The following is a 27,671-nucleotide window of genomic DNA, read 5'->3' on the forward strand; positions in this document are numbered from 1 at the left end:
TGAAATTTGCCTGCCTTGAGTTATTTACTCAAAGCATATCAGAGTGATAAAAGGGCTCAAAAACTCTAGGTCAACAGTTCAGCTTTAATTTCCTAATTAGGCATTTTTTCTCAGAATATGTCCCTAACATCTTGTGTATTCTAGTAGCTGGAAACCTGTATTCTCACATTTTGATTGAGCTTACTTCTGATCATCCTTATCCATTGAATTCCACTGTTCCTTTGCCTTCATGGTGCTAATCTACCTGCCTTTCTCTCTCAATCGACTTCATCTACTTCTTATTCTGACTTTAAATTCCTTTTCTGTAAACCATCAATCTTAGAATACACAAGGCTTTCAAGAAACATTAACATTTTCTTTAAAAACTGAGCTTTTTGGGGCTTGGGTTTGCCTACTAGCAATGTTTATTTTTTAAACTTTAATTTTATAATATTTAAAACAGTTGTAATTAGAGAGGGAAGGCAGTAAATGATTCAGATAGGAAAGTTTGAAAGAAAAAATTGTAATTCATAATTATTCCTCTCAATTAAACATCTGCATAACCAGTTATGAAATTTGGGAGAAAAAATAAAGATCCTCCTAGGAAAGAAACAAACACACACACACATATCACAATAATAGTAAGAGTGGGGCTCTAACATCCTTAATGGTTGCATCAGTCAGTCCATATATCCCCTGCAAGCCATAAACCATGTTGATGTAAAAATGAAGGCATCGTCCTGAAACAAATGGAGGCTCCATTATCTCAAATATCAGATAGACCCCCTGGATCTAATAGCTCATCAATATCCTCTGTTATCTTAGATTCCAAAAGCCTACTAACCCCATCAGAATCCTCCCAATTTAACTGGTTTTCCTGAGGTCCCCCTCCAGTTTTGCTTGAGGAAGTGTCTGGGGAAACTTGCCTACCCAGTTTCGTGCACAGCCTTCTGTGTTTCCTGGGCTCTACCGTTGGTCTGCCAGGCTCCTAGGCATCAGAACATCCAGGTAAAGGCGTTCCTCACCAATACTATGTGTGTTTCTGGACAGCTCATTTGAATGTTTTCTGCATCAAATAGGTATTTTCATTCCTTATTTAAAGTAACAGTTATTGCTGTTCAATTTAAAATATCTTACTTGTTTAATTTGGGCAAAATCATGAGACTTTTGAAATTACCATGGGGAGATGTTCTATTTAAGGGATGAAGATTGATGAAGAACAATAATGTGTAACTTAAATGATATATTTTTCTTCATAGCATTTCTTTCTTAGTCAAGAGAAAAATGTAACTTAGACATATATTCCTGTTTACTCTAAAACCATCTTCCTTGTAAAAACTTGGGAAATGAACATTGCCTTTGCTAAAACCAGGTTGATCTTGGAACTGAGCTGATATTCTGCAATAAAAGTATTAGGAAAGGATTGGCCAGATGACCTGCCTTAGACAAGATGAATCATAGCATCTCGGAAAGGAAGGATTGGTGGGGTCCTGTACTTACTGCACTTGTCCTATGTGTCTGTCAGAGTTCTCACTGCTGTGATGCAGTGTTCCTCATAGGGTGGACCAAGGACTGATTGCATCAGAATTACCTAAGGCTTTTGTTGTAATGCAAATTTCTGGGCCCAGATCACTGAATTAGACTTTCTAGGGATCGTGCCTAGAATCTACTAGTTTCTCGGGTAACTCTGCACATTAAAGTTTGAAAACCACTTCTCAAACTTCCCTAACTGCTTGCCAGGGCTAAGTCTTCCCCTTTAGTTCCCACAGGGCAATTAGCTAGCTATCTTCATTTGCATCTGACTTTTAGACCTTTTATTTGTGAATGAATATGCCCAGTTGGGATTTGAGCCGTTTTACTGCTTGGGAGTGGGATTTACCCCGTTGTGAAGTGGGTACCTGATGCTAGTATATACTATTTCCTGTTAGAGAAAAGTCAGATCAAAAATTACTTCCCCTGAGGGAAGTTCAGACAAGATGGGTATATTTGGCGTCACATACAAAATAGCTATCGCAAAGCCCAGTGTAACATATTTTCTTATTGTGTGGATTCAGCTTAACCTGTTATGGCCTGGCAAAGAATGAAGATGTAGTAAAACACCACTAAGGTGGGCAAGAGCCAGTCCTGGAGTGGCCAAAGATGAATGTTAGAGCCACTCTGGGAGTCAGGAGGTGGAATCATGGAACAAAGCCAGAGTTAGCTACCAGATGTCCAAACAGAAGACACCAAAAACTAAATAGGAATAAGAACCATGACCATGAAACTCAGACCACAGATCAGGAACTGGGAGGGTGGCCAAAGTAACAGGAGAATTGAGCTCCAATCAGAAATCTTGGTGGTCCAAGTAAATTTTGGTGGGTGGCATTTCTCTGGATTGTCGCTGGCTAGCTCAGGTATAAGTGACAGCTTGAAGACATCATCTGGTGCCTCAGAGTTGCTTCTCAACAGAACTTCTTACCTTAAGGTCCTTATGTAATCAGGTCCTCCCTAAGTCCCTGAATACCTGCGTTGTAAAGTGCTTTGGTTCTTTATAAGTGATGTGTGTCTATGTGTACCTGAAGCCTTAGCCATCTGATATCTTTGGGGAATAAGTCGGCCCCTATTGTCTAGATAACTGAAATTTATGACTGTAAGCTCTGACAGCTATGAGAAATTTGCATTTTTAGAAAGAAATGTTTCTAAAATCTATTTGTTCTTGGCAGCCTGTTGACGGATTGTGGTGAATATCATTTAACCTTTTCTCAATGACTTAGTCCCTTGTTCTGAACATGGTACTGAACGTAAACTTTGATGTATTGATGCCCTCCAGGGCTGTAAAATTGTGTGGGGTTTACCTTATTCTTTCACTGAATTTTACCAACCATTTTGCCAGAGTGTTTGGCGCTGACATTGATATTCTCGGGCCTCTTGAAGTGTATAGAGCCCTTTGCCCCCAGGCTAACACGCCTTACATGGCTGTACTGCTCTGCATAGTGCTTTTCCTATGCCCTCTTGTGATTGCCTCTGTTCTCTATGGGCACTCCTCATTCTTGTTGGTGGCTACCTTTTGTCCCAACAACCTGACCATCTGTCTTCGGTGTTTTTTGTTTGTTTGTTTGTTTTGTTTTGTTTTTGAGATGGAGTTTTGCTCTTGTTGCCCAGGCTGGAGTGGAGTGGCACAACCTCCGCTCACGGCAGCCTCTGCCTTCTGGGTTCAAGAGATTCTCCTGTCCCAGCCTCCCGAGTAGCTGGGACTACAGGCACACGCCACCACACCTGGCCAATTTTTTGTATTATTAGTAGAGACGGGGTTTCACCATGTTGGCCAGGCTGTTCTCGAACTCCTGACCTCAAGTGATCCGCCTACCTTGGCCTCCCAAAGTGCTGATTTCATATGGTACTTTTTAGTTTTGCTAAGGTCACTATCAGGAGTACAAAGACTGAAGACAGGCCGGGCACGGTGGCTCACGCCTGTAATTCCAGCACTTTGGGAGGCCAAAGCGGGTGGATCACAAGGTCAGGGGTTCGAGGCCAGCCTAACCAACATGGTGAAACCCCATCTCTACTAAAAATACAAAAATGAGCCTGGCCGGGTGGCAGGCACCTGTAATCCCCACTATTTGGGAGGCTGAGGCAGGAGAATCACTTGAACCCAGGAGGCGGAGGTTGCAGTGAGCCAAGATAAGAGCACTGCACTCCAGCCTGGGTGACAGAGCAAGACACCCTCTCAAAAAAAAAAAAAAGAAAAAGAAAGAAAGAAATGGAAAGACATTTTATGTTCATGAAGTGGGAGGCTTAATATTGTTACGATGGAAATATTCTCAAAATTGATCTACAGATTCAATGTAATCATGTTAAAATCCCAGTAGGCTTTTTTGCAGAAATGGATAAACTAATCCTAAAATTCCCGTGGAAATACAAGGGACTCAGAATAGCCAAAACAATCATTGGAAAAAAAAAAGAAAACAATGTTGCAAGATTTATACTTTCTGATTTCAAAACTTACTACGAAATTACACTGATCAAGATAGTATGGTAGTGGTATAGGATAGACATATGGAATAGAATTCAAAGTCCAGAAATAAACTTATATATGCATGGTCAGTTGTTTTCTGCTGAGGATGCCAAGACCACTCTGTGGCAAAAGAATACTCTTTTCAACAAATGGTGCTGGGACCACTGGATATCCATATGTAAGTGAATAAATTTGGACCCCTACCTTGCATCATACACAAAAATTAACTCAAAAAATGGATCAAAGACTTAAATGTAAGAGTAAAAACTACGAAACTCTCAAAAGGAAACATAGATGTAAATCTCCATGACCTTAGGTTAGCAATGGTTTCTTAGCTATGACACCAAGAGCACAAGCAAACAAAAACAAAAGAAGGGCTTTATCAAAATTAAAAACTTTTGTGTGTCAAAGGACACTATCAAGACAGTGAAAAGACAACCCACAGAATGGGAGAAAATATTTGCAAATCATATATCTGATAAAGGCCTGGTATTCAGAATATATAAAGAGCTCTTACAACTCAATGATAAATAAAAAGACAAATAGCCAATTTAAAAATGGGGAGAGGATTTAAATAGACATTTCTCTGAAGAAGATAAACAAATGGTCAATAAGCACATGAAAATATGCTCAACAATTAATTAAGGAAATGCAAATCAAAACCACAATGAGAGACTACTTCATGCCCACTAGGATGGCTGTAATTAAAAAAAAAAGAAAAGAAAAACAGAAAATAACAATTGGTGACAAGAATGTGGGGAAATTGGAACCCACATAAATTGCTAGTGGGAATGTAAAATGGTTCCACAGTTGCTGTGGAATACAGCTTGGCCATTCATCAAAAAGCTAAAATAGAACAATTATATGACCCAGCAGTTCCACCTCTAGGTATATATCCAAGAGAATGGAAAACATATGTCCGCATAAAAACTTATACATGAACATTCATAGCGGCATTGTTCATAATAGCCCAAACGTAGAAAGAATCCAGAAGTTCACATTGGACTATAAATAGGAATGAAGTACTGATAAATACTGCAGTACGGATGTACCTTGAAAACATGCTAAATGAAAGAAACCAGACACAAAAAGCCACATATTCTATGAAATGTCCACAAAAGGGAAGTCCATAGAGACGGGAAGTCAATGACTTAGTGATTGCCAGGGACTGGAGGGGAGAAGGGAATTGAGAATGACTGTCACAGGTACAAGGTTTCTTTTTAGGGTGGTAGAAGTATTTTGGAACTGGGTTGTTACTTTAAAAGGGTGAATTTTATTTTTTGTGAATTTTATCTAAATTTTAAATGTCAAAGAGAAAAATAGAAAGCAAAGAGTTTCTCTGTGATGGCCTGTGTTTAGTTGCTTGGCTGGATAGGATGGGCTTCAGCAGAAGAAAAGAGAAGACGCACTTAAACCACATTCCATTTCGTAGAAGACTACCACAGCTAGAAAAATTTGTATTTTTATTTACTTCAAGGGACATTTATTGAGCTCCTCTTTGGGCCGTGATCTCTGCCAGGTGCCGGGATAAATCCCTGTGCTGGATGACTTCATGATCTAGTGGAAGACAAACTCACGAATTAGATTTGATTCATTATGTTAAAAACTATAATAAAGCTATGTAAACAGTGCTGTGCAAGGTTGGATGATGTGGGAAGCTAACAGAGCATCAGAGAGGAGATGATATTTGAGCTGGGCTTTGGAAATACCTTGATATTCACAAAATGAAAGTGGGGAGAAGATTGCCCCAGCAGAGGGAGGGACACCACCATAGGTATCTAAGTGTGAGGCAGCTTTGAAGACTAATGGTTGGCCCAAAGTGAAGCTAGAAAAAAATACAGGGAGCATCTCAAATGTGTGCCAAAAAGCGTAGGTGTTACCCTGTAGCCAAGGGATAGGCTTGGAAGGTTTGACATGTTGAAATCTGTATTTTTTTCTAAGACAGTTCTGTTGAGGTGGGTAGTAGGAGAAATGAGACTGAGGGAGAAGCTTAGAAGCTAGCTGTTAAGTATTGATTGATTGATTGAGATGGAGTCTTGCTCTGTTTGCCCAGGGTAGAGTGTGCAGTGGCACAATCTTGGCTCACTGCAACCTCCGCCTCCTGGGTTCATGCAATCCTCCCACCTCAGCCTCCCAAGTAACTAGGATTACAGGTGTGCACCACCACACCCAGCTAATTTTTTTGTGTGTTTTTAGTAGAGATAGGGTTTCACCATGTTGGCCAGGCTGGTCTCAAACTCCTGACCTCAAGTGATCGCCCGCCTCAGCCTCCCAAAGTGCTAAGATTACAGGTGTGAGCCACCACTCCCGGCTTTTAGAAGCTTTTTAGTAACATTGTTATAAAGTAGGCTCTTCCCTTATTTTTCTCCTCCCTTTCCCAGTCCTCCATTTTCTCATCCCCCTTTGTTCAGTGTCACCCTCTTCTAGAACAGAAATATTAGCTGCCCCTTAGTCTGCCTGACTCGCATAGGTAGAAGTGTCTAGCTATGTGGTTAACCTCCATCCTCTTCACTGAGCATCTGGGCTGGGCTGGCATCAAACAGTGCCTCCTTCCACCACTGGTCATCTTCACTAGCATTTCTAGAAAGCATCAGGGGAGCCATGTCCAAGTGAAGAGTCCATGTGAGGCCTCTTGTGAGTCCAGGTGTTTGGTGGGGTAGATGATTGTCCCTATTCATAATGATTCTTTTTAGTACCACCATAATGATGTGCATATGCCAGCCAGACAGATAAGTAAACAGTAGAGGCTGTCTTATGTCTTCATTAAGTTTTATGGTTAAATAGAGTCATAAGAACTTGCAGAAGACATAGACTTTTATAAGTGGGATTTTGTAATGATGAGCTGTTGAATTCAGGGCTTTTTGCCAAGAAAGTCTGTTTCCATCTTAAGCAAATCCACTTTAGTCCTTCTTATCATCAGGGACCCCAGGCCAGGCCCCACAGCAAGGATGCCCCTTCCTTGTCTTCTTGCTCATGACTCAATTGTCCACCCTCTTTCCATTGTCCTCCCCACATCCTCACTGTGGCATTCCCGTTGATCCCCATTTTTCAGCTACAAACCTAATGGAGAAAGCCCAGCATCTCTCCCCGACACTAGGGCACAAAGACCCTTTTCCTAGAGCTGTGGCTTGCCACAGTCCTACCTCTCTATTGGCCCAGAACCCTGGCATTGTTACAGTGCTCCTACAAGGGACACTGTGTTTTGAGTATCATATGCATTCCAAATGAACTCTAGGATAAACCACCTGTTCCTGATTGAAGGAGACTGCCCCTATATGGCAACATTTTCTCTCTCTCACCCTCTTCTTATGCTGCTTTCTTTGATCAAGAACAGGAAGAAAGAAATAAGAGACAAAGTAAAGATACACATAAGTTTTGAATACAGTTGTGCCTTGTGGAATGTGAAAGTTATATTTTTCCCCAGCTTTATTGAGGTACAATTAACAAATAGAAAGTATATATAAGGTGTACAATGTGATGTTTTGATAAACATATACATTGTGAAAGGATTACCACAATCAAGCTAATATATCTAACCCCACACACAGTTACTGTGTGTGTGTGTGTGTGTGTGTGTGTGTGTGTGTGTGTGTGTGTGGTGATAACCCTTACGATCTACTCCCTTGGCAAATTTTAAATATATAATACAGGATTATTAACTATACTCACCATGCTATATTTATCTTATAAAAGTAAGTTTGTCCCCTTTGACGAACACCTCCTCCTTTCCCCCACCCTCCAAGCCCCTGGTAACTACTCTTCTACTTTGCTACTATGAGTTCAACTATTTTAGATTCCACATATTAAGTGAGATCATGCAGTTTTTGTGTTTCTGTGTCTGACTTACTTCACTTAGCATATTCATCTGTCTGAACCTTCAGGTTCATATGCTGTTGCAAATGACAGGATTTCCTTTTTTAAGGCTGAATAAGATTCCATTTTGGTGTGTGTATCGATACCACATTTTCTTTATTCATCTATTGACTGATCCTTGGGTTGTTTTCCTATCTTGGCTATTGTGAATAATGCTGCAGTGAACATGGCAGTGCAGATATCTCTTCAGGATGGTGATTTATTTCCTTTAGATATACACCGAGAAGTTGGATTGCTGAATAATAGTGTAGTTCTATTTTTAGTTTTTTGAGGAACCTCCTCCATGCTGTTTTCCATAATGGCTGTACCAATTTACATTCCCATGAGCAGTGTATAAGGGTTCCCTTTTCTCCACATCCTCACCATCCCTAGTTACCTTTTGACTTTTTTGTAATAGCCATCCTAACAAAATGTGAGGTGACATTTCATTGTGGTTTTTGTTTGCATAAAAATAGTATTTCTAGAAGACATTTGCAAATCAGATTATGTCTTCCCATTGATTCAATAGTTGATTTTCACACATTTCTAAAAGCCCTTGACCCCTTTATGTTGTTCAAAAACCCAACCTATAAAATAGATGAACATGAAGCTATTTTGGTTTGGTCAGAGTATGGGAGATTTAGATCTCCACCCCCTTTCCCACACACCTGCATAAAAGAACTGAGAGTTCCATAGATTATAGTTTGAAAACCACTGATGATAGCCCAAACAGTCATTCTGTAAACCTGTGTTAATCCCAGAGCTCGGTACTGGGGATAGAGAATGAATAAGATGCTCTTTCCACCATTAAAGAGCAGCTACTCTAGTCAGGGAGGCAGACAAGTAAACAGTCATATATGCAGATCACTAAACTGCAGGTAATGTAAGTGATACGAGACTTGATGGCCTGGGCTCTCGGAGGACCACAGTGACTATCATTTTAACCACTCACATAAATGGGTATTTACGATATGGTATTTAATGATGTTTGTAGCCATATAAATTCTATAATTAAAGTGTGGCCAAGGTGCTGGGGAAACACAGAGGAGAGAACTCAGTGGAGGAGATGGGGGCTACCAGGGAAGCTCTGCAGAGGAGAGGAGACTGAAGGATAGCCAATAAGAGTTAGCCTTGGAGAGATCTGAGGCCCCTGCAGGGAGTTCCGTATGGCTGGGGTGTTTGGGCAAGTATTATGAGATATAAACCAAGGGCCACATTTTGAAGGATCTTTATACCCCATGCTTAGAGATATTTGTAGGGGAGGGAGGATGGGGAGACTGAAAGAGTTTTAAGCAAGAGGTCAACATAGCCAGATTTGTGTTTTACACTGTGGCAGGGCTGTGGAAGATGGATTAGAAAGGACATTGAAGCTGCAGTTCTGATCAGAAATTGGAGGGGTTTAATCAGGACAGCCTTAGCATGTTTGAAGGGTATTTAGGAGATGGAGCTAACTGCATTTGATAAATAACTAGATATAAGGGAGGGTAGGGAGGTAGGGTCAGGGATGAATCTCAGGGCTTGGGCAGTCAGGTGCATGGTGGTACGCTCCTGAGATGGGGCACACGGAAAGAGAGGCATTTTTAAGGGATGAGATGATTAGCATTCTGTTCTTGGGAGATCACCGAGCACCTCATTCAAAACTATATTCATTCCTGCTCCAGATTCAATTATGAGTTTAACAACTAGACTCTAAGTTCCTAGACATTTTATTTCTGTCTTCCTAGTACTGCACCTAACATCCTATAGGCTCTTGTAAATATTCATCAAATGACATTTATGCATAAATCTCAACACTTTTTTTTTCAAGACCTCAGAAATACAAATCCAAAAAGTGACAGAGAATATATGATGAGGAGATACTTAGCTAATAGATATGGTTCTCTACCAGAATTCAGAAGTCTAAGCCTTAACCTTTGTGGTTTACACAGTGTTTCCTGTCACATTCTTTCCCCACAACATTCTATTTTACAGACAAGGAAACTGAGTGACAATCAAAGGGTAAGGTTCCTTACATTATACTATCATTGATTTGAAGAAAGTACAAAGTGACCACTGAACATTTTGGCATCAAAGGAAGAGGTTTTTTATAAAGCTGTGAAAGAAGACAACTTAGCATTGCAGACATGCTCAAAGGGCATACGTGTTTTGCAACTCAGTTCAGTTTTGCTGTCTATATGAATGACCGCACATCTTTCAGTTTATTGAATTATATTCTGTGTACTCTGTTTAATTTGGCATGGAGGAGCGTGAATCCTTTTAGAAAGATTTCTATTGAAATACAATAAGTTTGGCTCTTAAATGTGTTATCTTAAAAAATTCATTCATGTAGAATCACTCATTCCTAGGCAGGGTGCCTGAGAAGCCACTAGGGTATGAAAATAGCCGGTGCTGAGGGGTTGGGGATGCTGATGGCAAGAATGATTGCCTAATAATACCTCCCGGAAATTCAAAAGTGTGGTTAGGCCAGGCACGGTGGCTCACGCCTGTAATCCTAGCACTTTGGGAGGCCAAGGAAGGCAGATCACTTGAGCTCAGGAGTTCGAGACCAGACCTGGCAACATGGTGAGACCTGATCTCTACAAAAAAAAACAAAAATTAGCCAAGCATGGTGGCACGTGCCTGTAGTCCCAGCTACTCAGGAGGCTGAGGTGGGAGGATCTCTTGAACCTGGGAGGTGGAGGTTCCGGTGAGCCAAGATCACGCTACTGCTCTCTAGCCTGGATAACAGAGCGAGACTGTGTCTCAAAAAAAAAAGAAAAGAAAAGAAAAAATGGGATTAACCAACTTCAGAGGAAATAATTTCCACTCATCTTTTACCTTAGAGACTTTACCATGACTCTGGCTTCTGAAGTTAGCAAGAAGTGAAAGGAACACCATCCCACTCCTATTCCCAGCATCCCAAGGATGGCCTGTTCCTGTCACAGCACATAACTGCGGGTGGTTAAAGGGAGACAGGACCTGCAGACCCACGGTGTCTGACCATAGTGATTAACTCCAACCACTCCCACAAATAGGTTTTTGTGATGTGGGATTTCATGGTGCATGCAGCTTGTATTAGTTAATGACTGAGGCATTAGAAACTCAGTAAGTTAGTACAAGCATATGCACACAATGGTCCTGTCCTTTCGGCGATATTGTCAACTAGACCTGTGTTTCAAAGTGTTGGGAATATATAGTTGAGATCCTGAAAACTGATATTCCTCTTTTATGTAAGGCAATCTTTAGAAATCTAAAACCTTCTTTGAAAAGTCCAGTGTGTTTAAATTAATTCAGTTTGGCTGGTTTGAAAATTGAAAATAGGTTAGCATTAAGGCCAGGATTCCTTTAGTAATTACTTTTTCTATTGGTAATAACTGTTTCTTTAGAAATGACATTAACATTCTACCAAAACACAGCAGTAATCCAAAAGTTAATGTTCTGTTCATTTATAATTATATTTAATTCATATTTATGAGTTGTCAGAAGGGAGGAGTAAGAAAGAAGTGAATACAAAATGTTACAGAAGAAACAAGTTATAAGAAAATTTTTTCCTCATAGTCTGAAGGATGTACAAAGTCACTTGAAGTAGAAAAAAGTTTTTTTAAACACACAATTATATAAAATTAGATTTTATTAACTGTTGCTGAAAAAAAATCTATATTTTTATTATTTCCAAGTGGCACTGAGTGAATTCAGCCAATAGACCTTATCCATTTCTTCTTTTTTACTAACCAAAATATTAACATAAACATCCCCATAATTTTGATTTAGTAAGTCAATTAGATTTGTGGGGATTTTTTAACCAGGAAAAATTCTGCATCTTTAGGCAGTCATTGAACAAGTAGCTTTGTGTTATTTCCTTTGAATTGTCCATGAAGCCTGATGTATTATTAATGAATTAATTTCTTGGTGGTGGAGGCCTGTGAATAGCGGTCTGTGAATGGGCAGTTGCCTGGTGGGGCCAGTTTTGGCTGCTGTCATTTAACATGTGTTGCTGTATTGTGAAGTCTTACCCAGCCATAGGACAATGCTCATTTAATCCACCATGATGGGACCTACACACCCTGAGCCCAAGTTGGATGCCAGGGTCAGTTACCCAGCAGCTTGGGCTGGGGGCACTGCTCTGCTTCACTGCCGAGTTGCTGTAATCGTTTTGCCGGCTGTTAATTTTCTCTAAACCAGGGAAAATGTGTATGTGAGCAGTACAAATGTTCTCAAAAGAGATTCCAAACTGGTCGGCTGGGGTGTTGCCTCCATTCCAGAATGGAGGCAGCATTCCAGGGAGTGTAAGTTCCTTCCTTCCTCCTGGAAATGGAAGCGTCTGGGCCCAGGAGATCTCTGATGTTTTGAGGTCCAGAGTAGCAGATGGCATTATGATTTTCCAAATCCTGATGAACATTCTAACTGAACTTGTTCATTTCACAGTATGTAGCTCTATTTTTTTCATTTCCTCTTCTTCCCTCCCTCCCTCTTTCCCTTTGTTCCCCTCATAGTAACTAATTTTAAACTGGTGTAGTGTCTTCCTTAAACCAGCTTTAAATTCCCTTCTGTCTGTCTGTTGTATGAAACCAACTATAGCACAGTTTCACGTATAATTCTCAGCCTTTGAATTGCAGCTGAAGCAGCCTTTGAATTTGTTTAAAAATGTGTAAGCAAATACAGCCAACACTCATACACGCAGCCACTGGTAGCTCTGTTTCCCCCCTTATCTGTAGCTGGCAGTGCAGGTGGCAAATGGCAGTAATTATTTTAACTAACAGTCGAGTGAACATTCAGGAGGACATACAGTGTGGTGATGTGGACTTTGGATTTACAGTGAGTTCTCAGAGTCTGACTTGATAGTGTTATGGCTTGTTGGTTTTTCAGGACACGGACCTGCCAGGTTCTTGTACTTCAGCAGTGTGTGGATGTGGTTCAGATGTTTCAATCTTAACTCTTTATCTATGAAAAGATCAATTTTTTTTTCATTTAGGCACCTATTAAGGGTTTTTTTTTCTCCTAGATTTTTCTGTTTTGTTTTTAATATAATATATGATCTACTTTTAAGAGTGCTTTTAATCAGCACTTCTGTAGAACCAGGTGAAATGCCAGTGTGCATGTTAACATTATAATTTAGGTACTGGATCAAACATGTATAGCTGGACTTTTCCTGAGGAAAAAAGTTGACCTGACCAGTGTATGAAATTCAAACACTGTATAGGAACAAGGTAAAAGCACAGGTAGGAATTGCTGAATAATTACCTTTAGACCAGCCTGAGCAGGAGACTTCCCACGAGGGTGAGCTAATTTAATGGTTCCTAAAACTCAATCTTGTGGATGTCAGTGGTCATGCTTGATTATTTGCAGCAGTGTTTTATGAAAAGCAGTAGAAATGCATTGGGAGGCTGCAGAGAAAGAGGACAATAACGGGTTTTACTTTTGTAAATGAAATCCCTTCGGTATGAGACAAGTATGTTTTTTGCTGCTCTGCCTAAGCCACTGAAAAGGTAGATGTATGTGGATGTTAGTGTGTGAGTATGTGTGTACTGTTCATGTAGGCACCTCTAAAAAATGCTGTGCACTATGGCTGATGACCAACAAGAGACCTAAAATAAAAAGAGAAAAAAGATGCTCATTGGCTTTGGAAAGGAAGCAATTATAAATACAGTTTAAAAGATTAACCTATTTTCCATTTCTCCACTCACCTATTTTCAAGAAATGTAATAAAACACCAAGCTCTTTACCATATGTTTACAACATTTCTAAGTAAATATAAATCTTTTAAATGACAGACAAAAAAAAAAAAAACAAGCAGACTAAATGAAGAATCCATTTTGACATTAATGACAAAGATCATTTCTATTCTCTTTTATCCCAATACTGAAGAACTTCCAAAACACATTTAGGATAAAAAGAAATTAGGAAAAAAAATCTCTATAATCTCAAACTTCAGTTACCCAGAGACAGATTCCTTTAGACCTGTTCGTTTATATTTTCTTTTTTATAAGCCATCTGGTAGTGATGTTCACTTGGCTAACAGCTGGTTCTCCTTGATTAAAGGGTTTATGGGTAGGATGGGCCTTTCAGTGGCAAAAATTCAGGCCTTTACCCCGTGGTTCCAGGCCCATCTGAGACAAGTTAAATGAGCTGCTACTGTCAGCCCAGACCCAGTGGACAGAACGTCACACCAAAATGCCCACACATGTAATTTGTCACGCCTGGCAGCCCAGAGCATGGGGTGACCCAGTGTGGAAATTGAATCATCTTTCACTTTCTCTGCTCAAGACTTGATGTGGAGTAGGATGAGTAAAAGGCGGGCTTTCTGTTCTGCAGCAGAGCGGAGTTAGAGGCTTTCTTCTCTGGTATGTCATCTGCCAGCCTTCCTAAGTTCAAAGCCTCGCTTTCACCCTGATGTTTTCCCTTGTAACACACTGAGAAGTAGGTCAGTTCTATCTGCATCATGAAATCAAAAATACACTTAGAGTCCAAATGCTGATTGTTCCTTCATAGAGTGGCCACATTTTAAAATAAACTCAATGTTTTAACAAGCATTGATTGAATTTGTACAAATCTGCTGTGTAGTTATGGCTACTCACACTGTAAACGAGACTCATTCTCGGACGAGGAGCACCTGTTCATCTCTTTCCCACCTTTCTCCTTCTGATAACATATGACTGCTTTTTTCTCCCCTGTCTACATTCTGTTACAGCAGATATGTACATTGAGAACCTTTAAAATATTAAAATGTAGCTGATTTCCCAGAATCTCACATTAGTTTGTACCTTGGACAGGTTGTTTTTGGTTTGAAGATTAGCTTCTATGGAGATCCTTAGAGGTGAGGGTCCAGTTTTTTTTCATTTTTTTGTTTTTTAGATTTTTTTTTTTAAACAAACTCGATTTTCTCCCCAAGCAAGTACAGATTTGCCCTATGGGTTCTGCCAGTTGTGTCATAAAGGTGCTACTCTAAGGCAGTGAACAGTGGAGGATCAGAAACCAATTTGGGGTCTGACAGGCAAAATGCTATCCTGCTGGGCATGAAGCCCCTAGAATTACAAATGACCTTTGATCCCAGCACTGAGGATAGAATGCAGTGATCCAATAGAGCTTTGCCAATTAGTATGAATCACAGTGCCTAAGAGTAGACATTGTTGGGCCAGGGCAAAGGAACGTCAGACATGAATTAAAAGATTTACTTTTAAAATATAGAGTGTGACTCTCAATATTGGTCAGACTACAGGTGATTTTCTGGTGTTGAACACCTGTTAGCTTGGTGGCTTGACACCGTAAGTCTAGAAGTGGGCTATTAAAAAACAGTTAGAGGACTGGCCATATTTCATTTAACTTGCCATGCTGGTTTAATCCAACCGTAGTACAACTGACCTCAGAATTCACCAGTGCAGCCAACACCTTGAGATATTTGACAGATTGTCCCATCTTCCTTTGCTTTACCGCCAGTATGCATAAGGTTTGAAGGAATGTCTGTTTTGTATAAGGAGAAGGGAACAGGACCCAGACTACAACATTCAAGGTCCCTCCCACCCTCAGGTGCTGTCTGGGAGAGAGGAAAGAAGAAAGTAGGAGAACAAAGAAGGTATCTCACACGCTGCAGACTCTTTTACTTTACGCCCCATGACCCTCGTTTGTGAACTCGCGTCTGCCAGCCAAACTGAACCAAAACCTCAGTGCCCTCCTGTTCATCCTGAGTGCCCAGCTTTGGCAGTCTCACGTGGCCACTTCCTCCATCCTGCAGGGCTGGTTATTAGGGATGTACATCTTATCCCTCTGAACAATACACAAATTCTTTGAGGATATGGATTAAGTATCAGCCATTCCACAATGCCAGGCTCATTGCGTTCCACATGGTAGATGCCCACAAAAGCTGTTGAATGAATGAATGAATAATGAATGATTGTATCATTTTTACACAGTATTTTATGTTATGCCTTATCAGTGTCTGAATTAACCACCACCTTATTGTCAGGTCCCCCTGTCACCTTTAATTATGAATTATAGGCAAAAATGTAGTCCTCAGGAATATTTTTTTAAGCAAAAGGCCCTTAACTTTTTTCCAGTTGAGTATTTATGCCAGCCTTCTCCCTTATACAAGCAGAGTTCTGCTAAGAATCTAGGCCTCATCTAATTGTTTAAAAATAGTCCCTATCCCTTACCTTTTCTTTTTAAACTTTCTATTTTGACGTAATTTTTAGATTTACATACAGTTGTAAGAAATAATACTGAGAGATCCTGTGTACCTTTCACCCAGTTTCCCTCAACAGTAATATCTTGTAAGTATAGTACAGTATTGGCTGGGTGCAGTGGCTCATGCCTGTAATCCCAGCACTTTGGGAGGCTGAAGCCAGTGGATCACGAGGTCAAGAGATGGAGATCATTCTGGCCAACATGGTGAAACCCCGTTTCTATTAAAAATTCAAAAATTAGCTGGGTGTGGTGGCGCACGCCTGTAGTCCCAGCTACTCGGGAGGCTAAGGCAGGAGAATCACTTGAACCCAGAAGGCAGAGGTTGCAGTGAGCCGAGATCGTGCCACTGCACTCCAGCCTGGTGACAGAGCGAGACTCCATCTAATAAAATTTTTTTTAAAAAGTATAGTACAGTATCTATACTGTAGATAGAAAATTGTCATAGATACAAGACACAAACCACTGATCTTATTCAGATTTTACCAGTTTTACATGCACTTGTATGGGAGCGGGGAGTTGCAGGGTGGAGGGTAGATTAATGACACAGATTATTCTAAAGCCAAGATACATTATAGTTTCAAAAAAAGAATATTCCTTGAATATTAAAAGCATTTTTCTCATTGATGCTTTCTGTATTTGGAGTGTCCAGCTTACCTGCCTGCTCTCAAGGTCACTAAATGTATTTATTGGCACACTTACTCTGTAAGTGAACTAGTAGCAGCTGTGGTTGGAATTGGACCTCTTCCTGCCTTGTCTCCTCCACCAGCTCTTTGAGTGTGCAGGTACACACACACACACACATTTTCTGCTACTTGCCTTTTTTTATGCCTGAGTACCTTGCTGACAAGTGCTAATAACAAAATACCCAGAAAGAGTCCAGTTGAAGTTAACATACATTAAGCATTCTGAACTTGTCCTTTTGCTCATAGATTGTGCATAATTAATAATTAAACAGTTTCAGTTGTAATGGGTTGACCTTCTTGAACCGTTCATTATTCACAAGGCAAAAGCATCACTCAAACTTTTTCCTATTGTCCTTCACTGTTCTCTAGCATGCTGCGTGCTTGTGTTCCAGTTGTTTAGCAAAAGGGGCTGACCAGGTAGTTACTGAAACCTCTGAGGCTTGGAAACTGTCCTCCTCGATGACCAGAATTGCTTACTAAAATGGTTTATGGCAGCTGTTTTTATATAACAGTTGCCTGCTTGATAACAAGACCCAGCTTGTGTCCCTTCAGCAGAACTCTAAAGTTGATTTGAGACTAGACTCTCCGATTGAGGCTTTTGGTTAAGGTTGTGTCCACTGCTTCGTTCTTTACCTCCATGCTTAGAAGTTCAACGGAAAAGCATCTGGAAAAAAAGCCCTTAAGGTGAGGTGTGGCACCCTAGGTCTTAAGGAGAGTGACTTTCATTAACAATTTAGAGTCAGTGTCAGCCAGTACTGGGAATTCACTGTAACTGCTTCTTCAACCCACATTTATATTTTTGAAATATATTTCTCCATCTTGCCAGAACCCATATTTCATAGAGGGCATTTTTGGGAAGTAGCAGCAACTGCTTTACTAAAGTCTCTGAACTCCTCGGGATGACTAGATACTTTCCCTTCCTGTGAGCTACAGTGAAACTGGAGCGCAAATTTACTGTATGCCTCCCTCCTCACAGATTTGAATTAGATAACAAAATAGGCAGGTTCTTGGAGATCTTTCACATCCTGATCAAAACTAACTTTGTAATTTTATTTGCTTTAAAAAGAGAAAAGTGTACTGTCAAGTCCTGCAGTGCAGAGAACACTCTCAGGTATATTCCTTTGCTTTCCTTTGGAGTGTTAACAGCTTGCATACTTCTGTGGAGTTGGAGGCTCTCAGAAAACGCCTTTGCCCAGTGTTTATGTGTGGCATTCTCACCATCCCCCTACCACTCAGTCTTCTGCATCTCAGAAAATTCTCCCTTGAGCGGTGCAGGAGACATGGATTTTAAAACAAAAATAAATATCTGGCATTGTGCATGTGAGATTAGAATTTCCCCCATATCTTTAATGAGTGTTTCTTTCCAGGGACCACTGAGATGAGAATCTGCTGGCTGTGGTTCTGCAAAGTCGACTTGGGCTGGCGTTTTCAGAAGGGAAATAAATTATTCATGGGTACCACCCAGTGTTCCTTAGTTTTATAATATGAGGAACTTAACAGGCTACAATATCAGGTCTTAAATAAAATTAACTACCCATGCAAGATGTCACATTTCCTCATTTTGTTTCTCATCCGTTTTTAAATGGCCTCTTCATCAAGTTGCTAGTATGTAATTCATTAATTTACTTTTGATATCATACTTTGAGAAGAGGCCCACATTAACATCATGTTTTATACCAGATCTTTGTAGAAAGCCAGTCCAGAATTTTAACCATCTTGGTAAATATTGAACGACATTAAGATAGCAGGCTTTTATTTTCCTAAATACTGCATTTTAGAGCAACTACTACTCAGATACTTTCAGTACTACACCCTCAAAAAAAATCCATGAAGCGATGACTTAGAGAAGCTTCCTCACTGATCAGAGTCCATCATTTTTACACCTCAGACTTTGAACTATCTTTTTACTAATGGTTTTTGAGACAGTAAAATGTCATTTCTTGAACTGGGCCTTGTAGAATCTTGCAGGCTTGGTGATATATATGGCTTTCCTAAAACAGGCTGCAGCTGAAATTGATATCATGTTTTATTTTTGCTCTTCAAACCGATGGGACTTCTGTGGCCATTTTATATACCTTTATTGAGGACTTGTCATGCTATTTCGTGTCTTGTTTCTTTTGAGTGGACTGTTTCATCAGCCACCCATCCACCCCCGTTTTTCATGTCGTTTCTGTGTAATGCCTGCATGTAATCCTTTGAACTTGGCAAGATTTTATTTCACTCCCATTTTTCCTTTGTTTTCTTTTCCTCTTAACCTTTCTCTACTGATGAGAATTTTAATTTTAGAATTGCTAACCATCCCTTCTTCTGGATGAATAGATTAAATTCAAAGAGGACAGATATGCAAAAACCAAGAAACATTTTGTTCATGTTTCTTTTGTTGTAGCCTCTTCGGGGTTTTTTGTTGTCTGTTTTTTGTTGTTTTTGTTTGTTTTTTGGCTGCCTTGACCCCCCTTAGTTCCTTTTGATTTAATTGTATTTTCCAGCACTTTCCAATTGTTTGAATTGGAAACAAAGCCTTAATAAGAGTTCTAGTTAATTTTCTGTCTTGTAATTACTGATCTCATTTTTCTGATAATTGGCCACAGCAATTATATGTATATTTACTAATCACATAGGAGGCTGTGCAATTGTATCTATCTGCCACCATTGATAATGACACACATATTGCAGAGGTGCTTTTATCATCTTCTTTTTTCCACTACATCAAAGCTATTTCCTCTCGTTCTCAATAATGAATACATGCATGCATTTGACACAGTTGTGTGCTAGAGAAATTGTTTGGCTCCCACCAAATGCTGCATGCTCTGAGTTTCTTGCCTGCAGCGCTGGAAGGTTGTATGTAATGATATATTGCTCATCCAAATGGCCAAAGCACTCCAAAGCACAGTGAGATTAAAATAAGTCATTCCTTTGTTAATTTAAATAGGTGCATGTATCATACTTTGCAGGGCACTTTGTGTAGGGATGTCAGGGAGGAAAAAAGCCGCCGAAAGGTATTTTTAATAGCAAATGAGAATAGATGAGAATGGAGTCATTTGCAGCTGCCTACTTTATGTGGCTCTCTTGTTCCAACTGTAGGTCTAATGAGATGACTGTTAAAGTACTCTGCAGTGTAATTTCATTACATCCTGAGCTGTTACACTATAAACACAGTGGCGCTCTCTGTCATTCTTGGAAAACCTCCTAAATTCTTAAAGCCTTCCTTTGCAAACGGTGATGGGGTTTGCTCTCTGTATTATGTGGTGGTGGGTGGTTGTTGCTGTGTAGTTTTCTGCTTTTTTGACTGACTCCCACCTCCATCCTAGTTTTGGTTGGTGGTCAAGTTGGGAGTTTTTCATTGTATCCTTAATTCACTGGCTTTCTCATATGAGGAGTCTGCCTAGACTGGCAAATAGGCTAAAATTCGTTTTCAGGAAACAACTTCCCCTATAAAAGACTTTCTATTAAAGTAAAAAAAAAAATTTGATCCAAATTATTCTTTTAGGGGCAAACAGTAAAGAGCAGTTGAATATACAAATAAATGTAAATAAAAAGGAAAGTGTAAATAAATAGCAAATCCAGTAAAAGAAACAAAGGTCAACACAAGAATAATTTCACAGCTCTTTGTTAATTACAAGACCATTTGTGTGTTACTTAAATAATCATTAATTTCTCATTTACACTTTCCCTACCTTCTCTCCTACCCTGTGGCTATCATTGTCCTTTTTTCACCTCCCCTCTCTCTCAGCTCTCATGTTTCTCACCATTGTAAAATATGTGTGGCTTTAAATTTGGCATCTTTACCTAAATGTGTGGAATAAGGTAAAGACAGTCTTTTTAATTGGGTGAGGCCTTATTTTCATTGTATTCATCTTTATACTCATCCTTCATATGGGTGGGTGGGGAATATAAAGAAAGAGAAGGAACTGTTGTGACTTTTGGTGACATGTTTTTCCTCCATCACAGGATTCGCCCGTCCTTCCAGTTGGAGAGTTCTCGGAGCCATTTGTACATTTCATCACTCAGTGGTGAGCCCGTTTACAAACATGCCATGCCCTCAATGTAAATGATACATGCCATTAACTCGGCAGCTCCGTGAGACCTTATGGCTCTCCCTGCTTCCTTTTGGAGACAGGAGGGACTTCGGGGCCTTGGGCAGATGGGGCAGCAAAGCTGAAGAAATTGTTTAAATTATGTAAACGTTATTTACACAAAGGGTCATAAGCATACTTCAGAGCCTTTTTCCTGATTTAATAAACTGCTGAAAGTCATGATACTTCTTTAAGCACAAATACTGTTGCCATCCTTTTTTAAAAAAAGAAATACACAATTTTATAGCCCCTATTGAACGGACGTACGAAGCTTATTTTTATTAATGTAACCTCAAGTTACCCATAAAACTGTCTGTCACTTAGTGGAAGCAGCATAGTTTATTAATTCATCGGATTTTCAGTAAATAACTTTTATCTTTGATTGTTTTTTAAATACAATACTGGGGTCCCATTTCAATGAATTTTGACATTTGGAAGACTATGAAAACAGTTCAGCCCACTTTAACCCTTAAAGAAATGAGAGGAGCCACAGGGGCCCTCAGAGCCTCTAGGCAACTCCTTGTCATTTTATATCTGAAGAAACAAGCATTTTACTGCCAAGGGTTCTTTGCCAGCCTTCTGCCTTTTTCCTCCTAGCAGAACGCAGATGTCTTTTATTACCCCTTTCACCATCATTCCCCTCTTCCCTCGTCCTGCAGGACTCATGTGGCCTTGGGAGGCCCAGGTATTCCTCTGCCCTCTCCCTCACTCCAGCACAGAGAATTACCTAGGAGAGAGGAGGAATTCAGGAACATAGGAATCATTGTCCTCAAAGCAGGAGACAAAACCAACCGCAACTCCTTCTTAACCACGTTGGTCTTCTTTCCCTCCTTCACCTAAGTCCAGAGTCATGTCCACTGGTGGAAAATGAATGGGCAGACCCTACCAGAAGAAACCCTTGGTTCTGTGGTGTGGCAAAGTAATGTTATCAGGATTCTTGCTAACCAAAATCGTTGTGTGCCATCCCCTTCCCCTCCCACTATGATCTGTCCAATGATTATGCTAAAGGGAAACCAAGAAATATTCCTTAATATAAATGTCAAGCTTTATCACCTTTTTGACTAAGTGTAACATGTTACCTCTTAATAAAAGTGTCTCATGCAGTTTATATTCCATAGAAAATATATGTGAGGAAGAAATTTTTCTCCCCAATTAAAAAAATTTTATTAACACTGTTTCTATTTATTTAAAATACTTATATAATATTGTGTAGCTTTTAAGAACTATTTTTACTCTGAAAACATTTTATTTCCAAAGCATGCCATGTCGGAAAAAAGCGTACATGTTGATTAAACACTGGAATCCTGAGCTGGTTTGAAGCTCCTTAATGATGTTAGAACCATTACCCAGAAATGTATATCCCTCTTAATTTCCTTTACATGGAATTCTTAAAACACATGGTAATGTGTACCATGTGTTTTACACATGGTAATGCCTCATTTTGAAATGCAAAAATTGAAACACAAACCATGCGATTCCTCTACTGCCTGGAGCGCCTGATTTGGGCATCACCCTCTCTGCTCCGGAGGAGATGTTGGATTTGTGACAGGATCCCAGTGCTAATCTTATCTCGCTGTGTGGTCTGAGACCAACCTGGGGGTGGGGCTGGTCTGAGCAGCAGGGAGAAAAGTGGATAAGGCTTCACCTCCCTCCTGTCCAAAAAATTAATCAGCTGTTATTTAAAAGTTTTATGGAGACAGAGGGAGGGATAACCTGCATTCAAATTTCCACAGATGTCAAGCCAAAACAGAAATGATAGTGGGTAATAGCCTTGTTTTCCCAAGAGATACAGCTACTTTGGAATGTCAGATTAGGACTGTTACCAACTCCACTGGCGAGACAGCTTGAATTAGTTGCTAATGGATGCAGTGTTTGAGAGGTGCATATGGTTATTTATAGGGAAGGCAAATGTCATTAATGGTTCATAACTCCGATTCTTGTTTACCAAATGATCATTAAATCTATTTTAAAAAAAGTATTGTCAGCAAATGCAGAGATTATAAGAAGAGTTTTCTTCTTGCTTGTTAGAAGAGTGCCTTATAAAGAAAAAAGCATCCGTGTGATTTTTCCAAGTGATAGAAGCAGCAATCTCTTTTCATGACTATCCCACGGACACTCTGAGTTTAGAACAAATACGGCCATCAAGTAGGCAGCTGCCCGCAGTCACCTCCATCCCATGTGTGAGTGCTTCATCACATAGCTAAGTACATGTTACAGCTACTAATTATATCTATTGCATGGAAGACAAGAAATATTTTGCATGAAGAATGTGATTCTTTAAGCAGCTTAAACAAATTTAGCTGTCCCACAGCGGTTTAATGAATTATCAACTTGCCTTGTTGCCAAAACAAATGCAAGTCAAGATAATCTATAGCAACACACTTCTAATTTTGTAGCATTATCTAGATTCCTGACCTGTTTTATATACTTCTTGTCATTCGGAGTAACAGTGAAAGAATGAGATGTATTCTCATCTGACTCTACAGTCATGTTTCTTTCCTTACTGTCTTATCCCAATTACCAAAAAAAAAGTATATTCTCTAAATATAAGTTTGAAATAAATTGATAATTGAGTCAATAAGAGAATATTGCTGCTTTTTTCACATTAGCTTCAAAAGTAGAATTAGGATACATTTAATTTAAATTCATTCTTTATTTGTGTTGCAAAATATTTTTTAAGTGAAAAAGTAAGAAAAAGCTTTTTGTTTCTTACTCATAATTTCCCCCAGAAATCTGATTAAGTAAAGATCAAAATAAAAGAAAGGGAACATATGCTAATACTTTGGCCAAGAATTGAACATGATGTATTTTGAAAACATTCAAATTCCAGTACAAATAGCCATTGGTAGAAATTATAGCAAAAATATACAAATGACACAGATAACATGAGGGGTTTTTTTCTCTCCACTATAGTATGCGAAAACAGCCAAAAGAAAGGCCAGCACCTGAAGAATTGATGGTAAGTGAATGTTTTTAGTTACATTAGAATTCTCAGTTATATATTTATGTTTAACATTCTGTTTAAAAGTCCAGAATGGAATTTGAAACAGCCATAGGCTCTGAAAAGGCAACATTATTTACTTCATTTGGGTAGATGTTTTTGAAGCTCATATCCTCAGGTAATAGTTTTTACTTTTTAAAAACCCACCACCTTTTTGAAAGTTAATGCAGAGCTCTTTTCATTTGCCTCATCAAGGGTCACAAACTTAATGTAGGTTACTCTTTATCCTCATTTGCTATTAAACCTTTTAGAATTCAGAGGATTGGTAACAGAAGATCATCAGTGCAATAAGTTTTTAGTGCAATTCTGCAGAAAATTTCTGAATATGGCATGGAGTCCTCTTAGATTCATGTAGAATGAAATTAAACTGGCTGCAAAAGATCAAGTTAATGTGAATCTTTGGTCTTTCCTCAGAAAGACACAGCTACAAGGCTGCGAGTGCTGTGTTCTCAGCTCCAAGGCAGCTTTCTTTGATTGCAAATGACAGTTTTTAGTCAAGCAGGGAGAGGAACAGAGATGCTCCCTAACAATTCCCAAATGGTCATTTGTTTAGTGCAGATTGTTGATTTGACAATGCACAAGCTGTTAGAATAACGTTAGGATCGAGCATTAGTAAATAATAATTATAGTCTGTTCTTTCTAATGTTTTGCATACCATTCCCTGCCTTTAGATTACTACAGTCAGAGCAAATTCCTACCAGTTTTCTTTCACCTTCTTTAAACAATATGCATTTTACAGATACCAGTTTAGAGGTTTTCGTCCTTTGTATTCCAACCTAATAAACAGTTTCAGTGCCCCAACTTCCTTATAATGTGGATTTCATCCTCGAATATAAAATAACAGTACGTTTCCTTTTTGCATCATGAATGCTTTTCAGGAAGGTACTTTCCTCCTTCATGTTCCCTGGAGCAAAAGTCTCAGTTTTCAGGGTAGTTTCAAGTTAAAGATCACCCCTAAAAACCTCTGCAATTTATAACTCTGCAGGTTTCATGTCTAGAATAAACTGGTCTCTTTTTCTGGTCTCTGTGATGGTTGGGAAATTCTTGCAGTTAGTCACATTTGAGAAAACTTGGAACAGGTTCTAGAGATGGAGACCCACTTACCTTGTGCATTATTGTGCTATGGCTGGATAGCTCAGCTATTAAAACAAAGGAATAGGGTTTCATAAAACAGATATTTGTTTGTAAATGCATGTTTCAATGCTGCAATGAGTTGGCCACTTATAAATAAAACATCTGCAGATCACACATATGCCCATAAATGTATATGGATGTATATGTTGGTAAGGAACACCACTCCAGGGTGGCACATCATAAAGACAAGGCTAAAGGGTGAGTACTTTCAGTGCCTTGAAAGCAAGTGATGTGTGTGTATGTGTGTGTGTGTGTGTGTGTGAGAGAGAGAGAACATAGGTATTTAGATATATCTCTTTACAACTCTATACCCTGTTGTGTGCTGTCCCACATTTTAAATTAATAAATATCAATAAATCAATAAATCAATAAAATACAATGAAAAATGTAGTCACAGGAAGCACCATTCCATACTTAATTTAACATTATTTCTAGTACTGCTCACTGTTTGATTTTAAATGAATGCATTCCCAGAGGTATAGCAGTGGTGAGGCACCACTGCTTTGGCAGGGCTCAGTGAGGAGGCAGGGAACAATAGACTATATGTGAAGCTGCTGTGGTCAGAGAGTGAGCCCTGCCTGGACTTTGGGCAAAAGATTGGGCCCAATAGGGGATGGGAAAGAAAGTGGGTTTTCCTTTATCTTAAGGAACTTAAGCCACATCCTAGGGGCCCAATCTTAAGGAACCAGCCTCTTTATTCCTTCCAGCATATTAATGGCTTTAATTTTTCCTTTGCTCTCCCCGCCTACAACCTATTTGATGGTGCTCCCATCTGGAAGCCGAGAGCCTCCTCTGGAATGCATGAACTGTAGAGCCCATTTGTCACCTGGGTGGGGGCCTGTGCCTTTCACAAAAAGAGCAGTTTATCTCCCAAGCACGGTAACTCCAGCCAGCAGGGTACCAGCATGGGCTGCATGGGCTGCTTCAAATGTGAGGCCTGCAGGATTGTCAAGGTTTCCCTGTAGGCCTCCATTTCTAAATCAAAGAAAGAAAATTAGAGATGGGCAGCTGGAAATACTGGAAGTTATAGATTCACTATTTGGGAACTCTTATATGAACTCCAGGTGTGACCTTGACCAGCGAACACAGCAAGTCTCAGCCTAAGTAAATCAGAATGTAGGACTGGTGGGCTAGATCACCCTTACTCCTGGGTCTGGGCCATGCAGAGTGGGCACTTAGGTGGTGAGGTCACTGTTTATACCAGAATACCCCTTATCGAATCATAAAATCATCATCTTGGCAGTTTTTGACCATGTCAGTCTTAAAGATTAATGTAAAACTCAATGTTAGACTTTGGAGACCATTAAAATATCAGTGTCAGAACTCATTTAGTTGTTTAGATATTTTATCCCCTCTACTTTGTGTGGTTGTTCTTATGATGGTTTTCGGTCTTTATATCCTAAGTGGAAGTATTTTAAAGTTGGACCAAGAAATTCCTTTAATGCTTACATTTTGGGGAGGCCAGGATACGTTTCAGCTGCTGTGGTTTTCTGGCATGTAGCCATTAAGCTACATCAGAAGTTCTCTCAAAAGTTTTATCAGCATCTGCATCATCCTAAGAGATTTCAGACCCCATTAAATAATTGAATTTGTTAGTTGATATACCATTGTGCACAGTCTTGTTCTAGACTCAGCAGAAGATATAAAGTAGAGGAAGCCACACAGATAATCTTTTGGAGCTATAGCAAGTATACAAATAACTAGAATGAAGTAACTAGTATAAAAGAACTGCAGGGTTCTGTGGAGATCCATTTGGGGAAATGAGGAAAAACTGGGTAGAGAAGATAGCATTTGAAAAGGGCCTTTGGAGGATGAAGTGAATTTTAATAGAGAGCTTTGAAGGGGCCATTCCAGGCAAAGGAAACAGGATGGGCAAAGCATGAGTATATCTCAGTCTCAGACATTTTCAGAGCAATGTGAAGCCTCTAGTGCCTGCTGGAACAGAAACCTCTTCAACATTGACCTGGTGGAGTTCAAACAGGCAACATATTCACCACCAGCTGGGCAATCTCTTAAGACATTCCACTTCTATACAAGGAACCCTGGGAACACCACACTTATCCACATGGATCTTTTTTCTTGAGTGAATTCTCTTGAATGGACTCCCATTCATGTATAGGGAGGTCCCTCATCCTTGGGAAAGGTGTGACTTTCAATTCTTTAAGAGCCTATTGCAGAAATCAGGAGTCAGCTTTAAACCCTGCTTTAAAGGTAAACTAAGCGTGCAGGCAGCCAAGAACATTCAGCATACCGACACAAGACAGGTAGAACCCCACCCCCACCCCCACCTCCACCTCTGCCTCCAATTCTTTTCCTGTGATAATGATTCCATTATTAAATAATCTGCTTTTAAATCACGCTGCTGCAACTCCCAGGAAAGACCTGTGTCAGTGCTGCCCCAGCTCTGTGAACTGGGACCAACAAACTTAGGGACAAATTTTCAGACAGTAGAGACCCTGAGGAGGTAGCAGACAGAATGCCCAGCAGGCCTTCAGAAAAATGCAGGGATTCCATGGCTTATGTGGGAAAAAGCCAGCCCCTTGCCAGTCAGAAAGGATTGGTGGGACTGCAGCAAGAAGGGAGACAGCGATAATGCAAAGATGGTAGAGAAATTTCCCTTAAATGTCAATAATCAAATTGAAGGATGCAAAAACATAAAAATCAGATCCTTAAACTCAGGGACAAAGACAACCTAAGATGAGAGCATTAAGATGGGGGTTCAGGTTGGTTTTGCTATTCAATTTCTGTGTTTACATATTTTTAAATGAAAGGGGTATGTGAGATATTACTGTATAGAC

General features: G+C 39.7%; 1 protein-coding gene across 6 annotated transcripts in view; it reads left to right on the forward strand.

Moving 5' to 3' along the window:
• Positions 1-27,671, forward strand: part of MAP2K5 (mitogen-activated protein kinase kinase 5) — a 264,622-nt gene that overhangs the window by 206,712 nt on the left and 30,239 nt on the right. For all 6 annotated transcript variants that reach the window (XM_055362709.2, XM_004056378.5, XM_004056379.5 and 3 more), the window contains 2 exons: positions 20,614-20,675; positions 23,652-23,697. In XM_055362709.2, coding sequence (XP_055218684.1) covers positions 20,614-20,675; positions 23,652-23,697 — 108 coding nt within the window. The remainder of the gene's footprint in view (positions 1-20,613; positions 20,676-23,651; positions 23,698-27,671) is intronic.

The sequence above is a fragment of the Gorilla gorilla genome, chromosome 16 (assembly GCF_029281585.2).
Source record: "Gorilla gorilla gorilla isolate KB3781 chromosome 16, NHGRI_mGorGor1-v2.1_pri, whole genome shotgun sequence".
In the NCBI taxonomy this organism is placed as follows: domain Eukaryota; kingdom Metazoa; phylum Chordata; class Mammalia; order Primates; family Hominidae; genus Gorilla; species Gorilla gorilla.